This window comes from Diceros bicornis, chromosome 22 (genome assembly GCF_020826845.1).
Source record: "Diceros bicornis minor isolate mBicDic1 chromosome 22, mDicBic1.mat.cur, whole genome shotgun sequence".
In the NCBI taxonomy this organism is placed as follows: domain Eukaryota; kingdom Metazoa; phylum Chordata; class Mammalia; order Perissodactyla; family Rhinocerotidae; genus Diceros; species Diceros bicornis.
In genome coordinates, this window is record NC_080761.1 from 29,497,293 (window position 1) to 29,510,440 (window position 13,148).

Here is a 13,148-nt window from a genome sequence, read left to right on the forward strand (position 1 = left end):
TTGGTTCTATAGGGGATTCAGAAGTGACTTAGACAAAGTCTTTGCACTCCAAATACTTATAGTCTAAGCAAACTGATGTCCTGTTGGATGTTCAATGTTAGAAAGTCTTCAGGGACGAGTAGAGCTTCTGTATGTGGAAGGGATTATGCGGGAACCTGCACAGGACAAGAGTTTGCATAAAGGCACTGAGATAAGGACTTCTCCTGTTGTGGAGACAGTGAGGGTCCCAGGACTCCTTGACTCAGTGCTACATGCAGCAAGCGCTTAAAAAGCACTTCCTAGAAGTGAGGAGCAGATTGTAATGAGTATGGGTTATCCAGTGTGTAGATGAGCCAGGTTTCTGAATCCTTTTCTTTTTTAATGTTCACCACAATGTTTTGGATAGAGACAAATATCTGTGGGACCTGAGCTTTGGATAAGACAGATCTGGGTTTGCAATCTTGGAATTGCTACTTACTTAGCAGTAATAACCTTAGATTATTTAGCATCTCTGAGCCTTACTTCCTGAATTCCAAAATGAAGGGCTTGGATTAAATGAAGTCAAATCCCTTCCCAGGTAAAACTATCTATGGTTCTCAGATGGCATTATCATGGGGAAGGGTGAGGGCAATTAGCAGGACTAAGCCCTTCCTCCCGAGCAGTTTTGCCAAGTTTTTACTGGACCAGGCTGTCATGTTTCTTCTGTATGAATTACTCTGGCTTTTGGAAAGAGCACAGCTTACCTTGGTACCCTTCTATCTCCCTATAGTGAACTCCCCTCCAGCCCTGCCCTTTGTCAGTCTGGGGCCCTCATTCTAACCTGTAGATATCCAGAGCTCTCCTTTACAAGGCTTTCCCCAGGCTCCAAAATTACTCTTTTCATCCACCCCTCTACTAAATTTATCTTTTCTTCAGGGCCAGGACCTTGATTAGCTGAGACAACGAAAAGGGCTAGTTGTAATAATTCACACTAAGGTGTGAATGACTGGATTTTGTATACTAACACTACCTATGATATTCTATTTTTTCGAAAGGATCTTGTTAATCCTTGAAATTGAATAACTAATGGTATAGATTCTAAGCACTGTGAGTGCTTTACAGTGGAGTGGGGAGGCATTTTGGGGCTGAGGGACTATCCTACTGGAAAAAGAGAGAGATGATGATGATGGTGATAGATAGATAGATAGATAGACAGATAGATATAATATAATAGATGTATCAGAATGATGAAAAGCATAGAACCTGGAATCAGACAGCCTGGATTATATCTCGGCTCAGTTGCTTACTGTATAACTTTGGGAAGGTTTCCTAGGCTCTCTGTGCCTCACTTTCTTCACCAGAAAAATGAGAGTCATAGCAGAGCCTGCCTCGTAGGGTGCTTGTGAGGAGTAAATGAGCTAATACATGCAGCACACATAGAACAGTACCTGGCATGGAGTAAATGCTCAATTCAAATTGGCCATGCTGGGTATAACCCACTCAGATGGCCAACTGGTTGGTTTACCTCTAAGCCACCATGTAATGGGATTCTGGTGCTTTTCTTTCACCAGATGAGATGGAACCCAAGATCCCTTCAACTTCGCTGCTTCATGTTTTCATCCCTTCCTTCATCATTGCTTTAATGTTCATAGCGACAATGATAGGCCTAAGAAAACAGCTCTGCCAAAAGCTTTATTCTGGAAAAGGTAAGTGAGTTTTATTCATGGTAACCAAATGCACTGGGTGTCTGCAGTGTGAGGCCCTGCTTTGCCCCTTTGGCCTACAGCTTCCCAGTTTCACACTAAATCTATTCAGGGCTTATGAATCACTTTGGGCTCATCCTGATGATTTTTCCCCAGAAGAAAATGGCTCTAGTCTTCAGTGAGCTGAAATCCTGACACCGAATATTTTAAAAAGAATGTTTTCTTCCTGTGGCTGAAATAGTTTACTTTGTTCTCTGAGCTGAGAAGTATTATCAGCCTCGTGAGATCCGTGTTGTTTTGCAATGCAGACAGCTATGTCAGAGTTCGCTGGTGGGAGGATGCAGGATCCTTTCTGAGGATTCCTTCAGTTCTCATTCTTCCTTTTCCCATTCTGGGTGTGAGCTGGGCTAAGCCCTCCCCCTACCACCAGGAATCTGAATCCCTGGTTGGGTAAGGAAAGGAGAAAAGTGTGTGAGGCAATTTGGGGGCGGGGAAAGCACCTGTTTGGTGGTGCCCTGAGGTCTTTCACCAGCTCCCCTGGAGTCCCTCCTCAGCCTGTCATATCCTCACCAACCCACTCCTGTTCTATTGTGCCAGCTGGGACAGAGCTTGCCTGCAGCCTTTGAGCCCTATGCCAGAATATCTGCAGGCCTGTCTTGTGCTTTCCTAAACGGTCCCTTTGTCAGTACCCAGTGAGCTCCTCCCAACATATACACATGGCCTTGTCTATGAAAAGGAAACGAAATCTGAGAATAATTCCATATAAATCCATCTAAGAATTTGGAATGGTCACTATTTGAGGATTGAGGGGCTTTTAGGTGGTTGTTATCCTACATTTACAGTCTAACGTCTATATTCTCATCTGCCATGTAATATTATCATACTTTCTTTGTCCATTGGCCTATGTGTGTATTAGCTTGGGTGCTAACCACAAAACCCTCTACTGTAGAATCCAAGGAACTATTGTCAAAAGAAAGAGGGAGGTTGGAGGGGAAGGAGGAAGGGGAGAAAGCAGGGAGGAAAGGAGGAAGAAGAGAAAAAGAGAAAAGAGAGAGAGAGAAACTATAGAAGTGAAGGGGAAGGGTACTTTACCACAGAGAAGGAATTACAGGGTGTCATCTGACAGAACTTTGACTAAACACAGTCACTTCTGCAAATCTATGACCTCAGAGAGTCATGGCAGATGCAGCTCATTCTAATGAGAATCTTATCTCCTGCCATTCTTCTTTTACCTCCCCCACACATACCTCTCAGAAACAGCTTTATACCAAGGGTCTAGGCCTAGGGCCTGAGAACACATTAGTCACCTGGGAAACAAGCAGCAGAGTCTTCTGTCACTACCCACTTTGGGAGAATGAAATGGAGTCGTACTTAAAGGTAGAGAGGAAAAAAAATCCTCCCCTCATCCCTCATCCCAATCTCAACAGTGAGTGAGAATATCAGTAGCTCCAAGCTGAATGCAAGGCTCAGGTACCAACTGCGGTGGGAGAGATTTGTTACTAACAAGAGTTAAGTGAGTAAATTTGCAAATGATTCCTTTTTTGTTTTTAATGAACCAGAGTGAAATCATGGTTGCCTATATAATAACCTCCCTCTCTAACTCACGTGTGTTGGGATCCGCTTTCTTACACGGGAGATACAAGGATACGCGTGTGGAAATGCACACAAACTCACATGTCATGGAAAAAGTTTGAGAACTGCTGGTGGATAGAGCTTTAATCCAGGGTCAGAGGCTATGTGTGTACCTGGTGCTGCCTTTTATTGCTTTTATGATCTTGTACAAATCACCTAACTTCTTTGAGATTGTTCTTCTATCTGTAAAATGTGAAGTGACATGACAGTGAACATTACAGCTTATTGACCCAACATCAGAGCCACTACTGTGGCTCCACCTGGACTAGAGCAGAACCTTCTGAACTCGTCTCACTGCATCCACTCCTGCCTCCTCCAATACAGTCTATTTTCACTTTTAGCTGGAACAGGCTTTTAATGATTCTGAGTTTTCTCATGGAGTATTCACTCTTCTTAAAATACTTTCTTCTCCTTGTCCACATGAGTTGGAGTCATCCTTTAAATCTCAGCTGAGCTGTCATTTCAACCCACCCCTGATTCTACTCCCTCACCACACCCATTACATTAAATCCCCTTGTTAGAGGCTTCATAGCACCGACTTCTCCTTTCAATACACTCAGCACACAATTACATATCTAGGACCTGTTTCAATAGCTTGGACTACAAATGCAATTGCATCCCTTTAATTTTGCAATTAATTCCTCAAGCACCCACCTGCCTATCTTAGCAAGAAGTCCAATGTCTCCCTCTTACAGCATGTATGTCCCCACCTCCCACAAACTGTCAAAAGGCTTACTTAGCTTACTTAAGGGCCAGTGCTGCTTCCAACCAGGCAGGAAGGCTATTGGGGAGCTGGGTCAGTTCACCAGAGCACCCTGGTTTTGAGTTGCTGCTGTTTCTACTCCTGCCACACAACATATCTTTTCCCTCTGGGTGTCTCCATCCACCATGCGAAATCCAGATCCCCACACAGATCAAAGTGATGCAAGAGGACAACCTTTCTGGCTCCCCTCACATGTTCTGCCACTGTGCCCAAAGCAAGACTCTCATGGGCTGCTGAGGCAGGAGGGGCTTCCTGCCTTAACCACAGCTGTGCCAGCCACCTTCTTCTGCTCTCGGCCTTCAAGTTGAGCCTGGGACACCAGTTCTAACTTCCTTCTCTTGAGTTCCTCTTAGGGCCATTGCTGTCCTGAACTTCTCAGTCCATAGGAGAGAGTCAAGTAAAGAGGTAGCAGTCTCAGGCCCTTTCCTTCTAGAAGGCCGCTTGGCTCCTAAACAGATTTACTCACCTATGCCTCAAAAACCAGCTCTGCTCACCAAGCTGTATTGAGAGGGCAGCTATTGTCCATCCTTAAAAGGTTCTGTGTACCATCTCCACCTCAGAGAAACCATCCAACAGTTCAGGGCTCCAGGGTGACTTGCTGGGTTCCAGAGAAGAATTTGGCAACTGCTATTGCAAAAATAATGTCAAGTTCTGCTTTATCTGCTAGTCTTTAAATTTCATGAGTGCAGGGACTGTGTTTCTCTTACTCACCAATATATGTCCAGTGTCTAAAACATTACCTGGCATATATAGATGTTCAATAAAATTTTAAACATTGAACCCGCTATATGCCAGTATGTATGCTAACCTGCTCTGTACAACATAGTAGCCATCTGTGGTTATTTGAATCTAAATTAAATAAAAATTCAATTCCTTGGTCACATTTTAAGTGCTCACACATTGTAAGTGTTCAATCGCCACATGGGGACAGAGCAGATATACAATATTTCCATCATTGCTGAAAGTTCTATTGGGCAGTAGTGTGCTAGACCAACTTTATAAACTTCAGTTAACTTCACACAAACTGCTTGAGGCAAGGAGTAGTGTCTACTTTGCAGATGAAGATATTGGAACTCAGAAAATATTCCTACAGTCATATAGCTGGAGTTTGAACACAGGTCTGACTGACTCCAAAACTTGTGGCCTTTCTGTTGCAAAAGTGCTTAATAAAAATTGGCTCAATCTGAATAGTATTATCTTTGGCCAATGGAAGGAGAGAGTCTCAACCTAAAAGAATTGAGTGACTTGTTCATTGACTTGCTGGGCTGATGGCAAAGCCAAGAATAGAATCCAGTAGGAGTTACTAGCCATAGAGACCAGATCTCTAGAACAGGTCTCCAGATCTTAAGAACAGTATTTCTCAAACTCTCTATGGTGAAGAACAGTTTTGTTTTTTTTAAATTTCTAATATGTTAGGATCGATGCTTTTGTAATACCTATATACCAAAAATGAATTACTAAAAAATGAAATGGAAAGAACAAAGACATAAAACAATAAGCCCAATTTTTATTGGATTCAATAAATATAATATGACACAAATAAATATGATCCGAAAAAAACATAACATAGTAGAGGAATTACTATAAAAGTTTCTAAATGTTTACACTCGATTTCTGTACTCATCTCACCATGGACTGGTAACAAACAGTTAACCTACCAGCACCAGCCCGTGGACCACACTTTGAGTGGCACTGCCCTAAAGGACTGAGCCAGGACTTTATAGGGATTTAAACCAAAGGCCAAATATGCTAGCTTATAGTTGCATAAGAACCACGGAGAATGGCAGCACTGACCTCAGGCATTAGAGGAGCCTTCTCTGAAACTGCAACATTCAAGGACACTTTCTATGCATTAACCATTGGGCTCCTTTCATATGCAAACCCTCTTGGAGGAGACTGCAATGCTGGATAGAGGCCCTCAAAGTCCAGTCCAAGGTCAGGATGGTCATGAAGGAGTTACTAAAAATCTGGTGTACAGAGCAAAAGCAGAATTAGGGATGGACTCAGTTCAGAAATGCAGGCAACTGCAGGACATGGGCATCAACCCCTGGAAGAAAATCAGAGTGAGAAGGAACATGTGAAATCAGGGGTTAAGAAAGAGGTGAAACCAGGGAAATACTGGTGAGCAACAACCCATTATGTGAACTTGTGCTTCTGCCCTGCTGAGTTACTGTAAACCAGTGTCAGTCATTTACACTCTAGTGCAAATTAATTGATCAGACCTTCTGCTCTGTGTAGGGCAGATAGGGAGAAGTGACAGTCAAGACTAAAGCAGAAGAGAGAGAGATAATTCTAGAGCTAGACATTTCTTGGGCTGAATACCTAAATTAGTAGTTCCTCAGGATCAGGCAAAGGAATGGGAAGTGGGGGGCCTTCTTTGCTCGCATTTTTTGCCTAAAGGTACAGTTTTACATTATATATTACTCAACCTGAGGTCTCAAGCTATGGTGGACATTTGAACTGTATATGCGGATTTATTTGGATTTACTTTTTGTTCTGCCATCTTTTAGCCTATAAACAAAACAATCTTAATCTTATTCCATCACTGGGATTTTTTCTTTTTCAGACACAACAAAAAGATCTGTCACCACAATAGAAGGGAAGTGAACAGAGCTGTGAGTAGTCATGATTTTTCTTTTCTTTTTCACCTCTTTTTCTCTCCCAGCTTGATTTAAGAGATAACCATTGTTCTAGAAATGCACAATGGCCAACTGAATAGTTTAGGCCTGTTCAGGATCTTCCTGTTCAGCGGCATTTCAGCTAGTTTTTCTTGCAACTCTGTGTTGTTCCACACCTTTCTTGGAGAATGAAGATGGTGTCTGCTGTAGAGCCGCAGAACAATTATGTTGCTTTTGGTCTGTCCATATTCCTAAGTACTCCTAGGGAATACTGCACAGGACATCTGGGCTTAGATACTTAGAAACATGGTTAAAATTTAACAACAAAGGGAAGAAAATCAACTGTGATGCAATCATATCTGATGTTTTTGCAACAATTCAGCACGTTGTTCGGGGCTGTGGGTCAGCAGTAATGCTGGAGGAATAGAAGTCTCTTCATGAGATTGCCAGGCTTGGAGCTGGGATTTGTGGAATAGAAACCATGTGATCTGGAGGTCAAGAGAAGTGGGGTTGCTGAAATTATTCAGGCTAGTTGGATGAAAATCTTAGACCCTGGGGAAGCGGTGTGTTAGGGGCCGACAGGCCTGTGTCATGTTGTAAAATGGATATTTCTAGTTTTCTTGAGAAAGCTGCCTTTTCTTTTGTAATCTAGGAATCACATGGTGTGACACATGAGTTCATGAGTTCACCAAAATGATGACAGGCAAATCATAGAAATTTCTGAATAACTTTGTATCAGCTGCTCAGAATACTCATAACTGTTCGTTTTAGAATTCTGCTGAATATTATCTCCAAATTCCAGAGGCACCAATTAGGAAAACAACCTTAGAAAACCTTCAAATACCAGAGTCTGTTTCTGGCTTATACATAAGACATGGCAGCTCATAAGCACAAAATGACTGAAAAGAATGAAATTGGCCCCTGCACCCTCCAACTCCCCAGCTCCCACAACTTCTCTGGAAGCCATTTATGAAAATATGTCCTGTCAGTGTGTACTCATTCCTTGGCACAGAACCAAGGAACAGGTGCAGCTTAGGCCCAGACTGTACTTGAAGTCCACTTATACTGAGCTTCTCTGAATGAGCAGTGAGATTTTCTTGACTCAGAAAAGCTTCAGATCAACACTGGTAGTCCTGACTGAAACATCCATTTCTTGAGAAACAAAAATCCTGTATTCCTATAAATTGGTCTGCCTGGCCTACAGGTGAGTTTCCATGGCAGGGGCCCCACTATTTGTCTGAGATTCATGACCTCGGAGCCTTTGTATAAGGGTCTCTTTCAACTGCTCAGCATGAAGAAGAAATAGTGAAAGGCCTAGGAGCAGAGGTGATAAATTCAGATACCCACCAGGGCCAGCCAGGTGACAAAATGAGTAAAAAGGGCCTTACATAGGGAGTGGGGAGGACTGCGACAAATTGGAGAGCATATTCCCTGTCAACTTAGCACTCGCCTAACAGTGCAAGAAAAGATGAAAATCCTGAGTTTTATATAAAATGTCCTAGTTATTAAATGCTGCTGAAAGTATTTCAAATAGCAAACAAACCAAACAAAATATGCTCATGGGCAAATTGAGCCTGTCAATGACCAGTTTGCAACCTCTCCTCTACAGAAAAAATATTATCAGAAAAGAGCTTAGGATCTGAGTAATGAAGGCAGAAACATCTATTTGAGGAACTGAGAAATGCACAAGGCTTGCTGCCATCCCAAATGTCTCACCCTAAGACCTGCCACATGGTCTGAATATTGCACTATTACAGAGTGACTTCACTGGATTAACAGGACATCACAACCATTTTAAACCAACACATCTCCTTATAAATAGAAAAATCTCACATCCTCTTTGAATGTATCTGAAATTCAAAATGAAGTAACTATCTTGATCAAAAGTCAAATTAAAGAAACGGGACTAATCCTCCCCCTTCTTCCACCTCCCCCCCAATTATATATAAAACATATATATATATGTTTACACAAAACATATATAAAAACATGCAAAAAGCCCCTAAGTAGTGTTTATGGAAATGGTCATGTGAAGTAAAAGTACAAAAACAACATGGAAATGATAAACACCAAATTCAACCTCTTAAACTCTCTATCCTTTGTTTTATGCCTGAAATATTTATTTTTATAAAAAAGAGGTCATGACTAAAGTTCAAGAGATTTAGATTCAAGTTTTTCTGTGAGCTGAGCTAGTTACATAATCTTAGGTAAGATCCACCCCCTCTCTGGGCTTCGGTTTTGTCATCTGTGAATTGAGGAGGATGGATCAAATCCAAAAAGGCAAACAGGCCTCGTGGGAGGCGCAGGGGATGCCTAGAGAAGAGATGAGGATGGTTTGGGAGACCATTTCCAGGTGGGGAATGCAGTGATTGATGAATGATATCTGCCTTGGGTGTGGGATGGGGACCTTGGCCATATATTTGCCAAATGTGGAATAGATGCTCTTTTTGAAAAAACAAATATGTGTTTATCTGTGTTTCCATTCATCTTTGTCATGTACATACATATTTTAACACTTATATAATATTGAGGCATTACAATTGTGTCCTACATGTTCCAGTTGCATTCAGTTATTTTTGCATTGATCCAAGTCTTTGTAATTATGTTTAGAGCTGCATAAAATGCAGAAATTGATTAATGATCAATGGCGATGGAGTATTAAAGGAAAAAGTGGCCCATTTTACTTAGGGTCCACTGTTTTATGGTTTTGTCAAGATAAGTACCAATGTGTTAGATTTCAGTAGATACTTTTTAAGTTCTTCCCTATAAAGTTGCTCACTAGTTACAAACTCTTTATTGAAAACTAATTTAACATTTTGGATAATATCCTCTGGGAAGAAGAGGGAGCAGGACATGGAGATATTGATGTTGGGAATGAAAAGATAGGTCTGGGGATGTGTGTGGACAGCCAAGAAAAGAGAAACTCTCTCCCCTGACTCAGCCCTCTTTGTTTTCCTTCTGCAATGTACACACAATCTACACCACTCTTAAGGACATGATCACAGCATTATTTTCTGACTGCTTCCGTGTGTATACATTTTATGTCTACCTGGTCAATGTAATAATATTAATATTAATGTAACTATTGGGTATTTGATGTTTGTCTTATTTTTCCCATTTGTCTGTATTTCTTTTAGTATATTCTCTGATAAATTTAAAAGAAGGCAACTGATTTGGACCAAATTTGGCTCACTATGAAAGATAAATCTTGTTTAATTTTAGTTGTCCACCAGCTCAAAAAAAGAATAACGTAACAATTTTTAGAACATTTTTTAAACTACATAATTTTTTCTGAGTATAAAAATGAAAAATATAGTATAAAGAAAATAAAAATAATTCATAATCCATTGCCCAGAGATTACCAGACTTAATATTTAATATTGCTATTTAATTCCTAATAGTTTTCTATATTTAAATTTTTACAAAATCAAATTACAGTATGTATAGCTTGATATTGGTGGGGTTTTTTTGGTGAAGAAGATTGGCCCTGAGCTAACATCTGTGCCCATCTTCCTCTGTTTTGTACGTGGGATGCTGCCACAGCATGGTTTGACGAGTGGTGTGTGGGTCTGCTCCCAGGATTTGGGCCCACGAACCTTGGGCTGCCAAAGCAGAGCGTGTGAACCTAACCACTATGCCACCAGGCCAGCCCGTTGATATTGTTTTTTTAACTTAATTTTATATCATTAGTATTACCTATATACAAAAAATATAACTAATGGCTCTAAGATATTTTATTGTATATATTACCAGGATTTATCTAACTAATTCTCTGTTGTTGGACATTTAGTATCTACCTCACAGAGTTATTTTATTTTTTGGCTATTTAAACATTATCACAATTAATAGCCTGTACATAAATCTTTATGTGCAACTCTGATTATTACCATAAGATAAAATCCAAGACACAGAATTATTGGGGTAAAGCTATAGGCATTTTTAAGACTCTCAAAATGTGTTGCTGAAATGTGGTACAATCTAAAAAGTTGTACCAATTTATACTAGCGCTATATGAAAGAGCTAGTTTTATCACATTCGTCCTGATACTGTTATCATTGTTTTTAAATTTTGCTAATTTGAAAATTGAAAATTGTAAGTCATTATTATTTTAATTTGCATTTTAAAGTTATTAGATAAACCATTTTTCGTGTATTTATAGGTTTTATCTTCCTTTGGGAATTGCTTATGCAAATTTATTTCCATCTTTTCATTTATGTCTTTACTTACAATTAATATTAACCCATTGTCTGCTATATATTTTACAAGTTTTCCTCTGATTTGTCATTTACTTTCAATTTTTTTTTCTTATCCTGAGAAAACAGGTATTGTATTTAGTAAAATTGGATTTACAGAACCAGGTTATAAGCATTAATGTCCTATATGCTATATATTTATTAAAATAAAGTGTGTTTACTTATAATATTTATGCTAATTAAAAAGCTTATATTGAGTAGGCTCTGCAGTTCCCAGAGTACTAAGGTATAAATTTCTAGAAAGCAGGTGCAGTGTCACTTTCAGTAGGCATCTATTAAATGGGAATTGATGAAAGTTAACACTCTACTGTCCATTGATATGTATCAACTAACAAGCGGTAGGCAAACTATGGCCAGGGGGCCAAATCCTTGACTGTTTTTGTAAACAAAGTTTTAATGAAATGTGGCCATTCTCATTGTTTTCATATTGTCCCCCCAACTTTCATACCTCATCCACCACCTCTGATGGTAGAGTTGACTAATTGCAACACAAACCATATAGCCCATAAAGTCTAAATTTTTTACAGTCTGGCCCTTTACGGAAAAAGTTTGTTGACCCCTGACCTAGAGGTTCTTCCTGGCTTTGTGCCTTCTCCCACAGTCCATGTACTTCTTCCGTTACTATATGATCTAATGCCTCCCCCCACTCCTACTTCAGCTTTATGAACTCTGAGGACAGAGCCCCACTAGGAAGTGCTTAGGCCCAGCCAGCTCAGGTCTTTCACTTTCCCACACCCATTCTCTGCCACCCCAGCTCTGCCTCACCTCCAAACCACCCATGGGGGGACAATGTCAAGTTCCAGGCTGTCCAGGAGCCATCCTGGGCCATCATGTTCTCATTCAGCCTCACTTTGGGAGAGGGAGTCTTGGAACTTGGTCTGAGCATGTCAGTCGTACATTCTTCTGAAAAGACTTTTATTTAGGTAAATATTCTTCCTTCCCACTTGAGAAGGGAAGGGCTTGCTGGTTTTGCTTCACTGATTAGAAAACGAAGCGAGACCTCATTATTGTGGGAGTGCCCAGCAGGGCTCAGTAGCTCAAGCAACAGCTGCTCAGGGCTGGGTTTTTCACTCCATGGCTCTGCCTCTAACTTTCTAGGCCAGGTGACTTGATTTGGCCAAATAAATGTAAGCATAAGTGGTGCGTGTTACTTCTGGGTAGAGGATATAAGAGCTAGCATGTGCTTTGCCATATTTTCTTTTTCCATCTGGCATGGTAACCAGCAACATTAGAGGTAGTGATTGCTATATCAGCCCAGATCTCTGAGTAACCACAAATAACAGAGCCACCTGCTGGCCCTCAATGAATAGAAAACATGATCAAGAATAAACTTTTGTTTATTATATTGAGATTTTGGTTATTTGTTACTGCAGCATAGTCTAGTCTACCCTGACTGATACAAGAGGAAAAAACTGAAACCTCTACTCAATAGACCCTATGTTACCATTTAAAATTCTGTTCCTGAAGACTAATAATATGGGGAAATGCTTTCTATATAATAAAAAAAGGTAAGCTATAAAAATATACCTTATTATTAGTGCCTTCGAGTTGATTCTGACTTCTAGTGACCCTGTGTACAGCAGAGCGGAACCCTGCTCAGTCGTTTTGCACTGTCCTCTCATCTTCTGGTGCTATATCAGACAACACTCCACTGCTATTCACAGGGTTTTCATGGCCAATCTTTTGGGGAAGTGTGGCTATATCCCAAATATACTTACAAAGAAATTCACAACGTGGACCCCAACTATCTTTCCCCTTATCTCACACCTGGCTCTTTCCAAACTAGGATCTCATGCCTTTTCCTACAGATGCCCCACGTCCTCCTGCCTCTCTGCCTTTCCTCCTATGTCCTCTCTATCTAGAATAGTCTGCTATTTCTGTTTCTGTCTGGTTCAAATGTCACCTCCTCCATGAAACCTTTCCTCTTCCCTGATTATCTCCAGCCTAAAAGATATTTTTCCCCATCTATGAACTTTCATGTGTTATTTGTACTTCTTGTCACTAGACCTGCCTTAAAAGAAATGTTGAAAGGAGCCCTCCTACTTGAAATCAAAGGCAAAGGTAGGCAAAGTTTTGAGCAAGGTGATAAATAAACAGACAAACTCAGAAAATTACAACTCTATGTCAGAATAAGTTATTAAACACTTAAACATAACATAAAATCTAAAGGGAAAGAAGCATCAAAAATAACTATAACCACTTCAGTTTGGTAACAAATTCA

General features: G+C 40.4%; 1 protein-coding gene across 1 annotated transcript in view; it reads left to right on the forward strand.

Moving 5' to 3' along the window:
- Positions 1-13,148, forward strand: part of PDCD1LG2 (programmed cell death 1 ligand 2) — a 56,743-nt gene that overhangs the window by 37,667 nt on the left and 5,928 nt on the right. Inside the window, exons 5-6 of the mRNA XM_058565312.1 lie at positions 1,530-1,664; positions 6,623-6,671. Coding sequence (XP_058421295.1) covers positions 1,530-1,664; positions 6,623-6,663 — 176 coding nt within the window. The 3' untranslated portion in view covers positions 6,664-6,671. The remainder of the gene's footprint in view (positions 1-1,529; positions 1,665-6,622; positions 6,672-13,148) is intronic.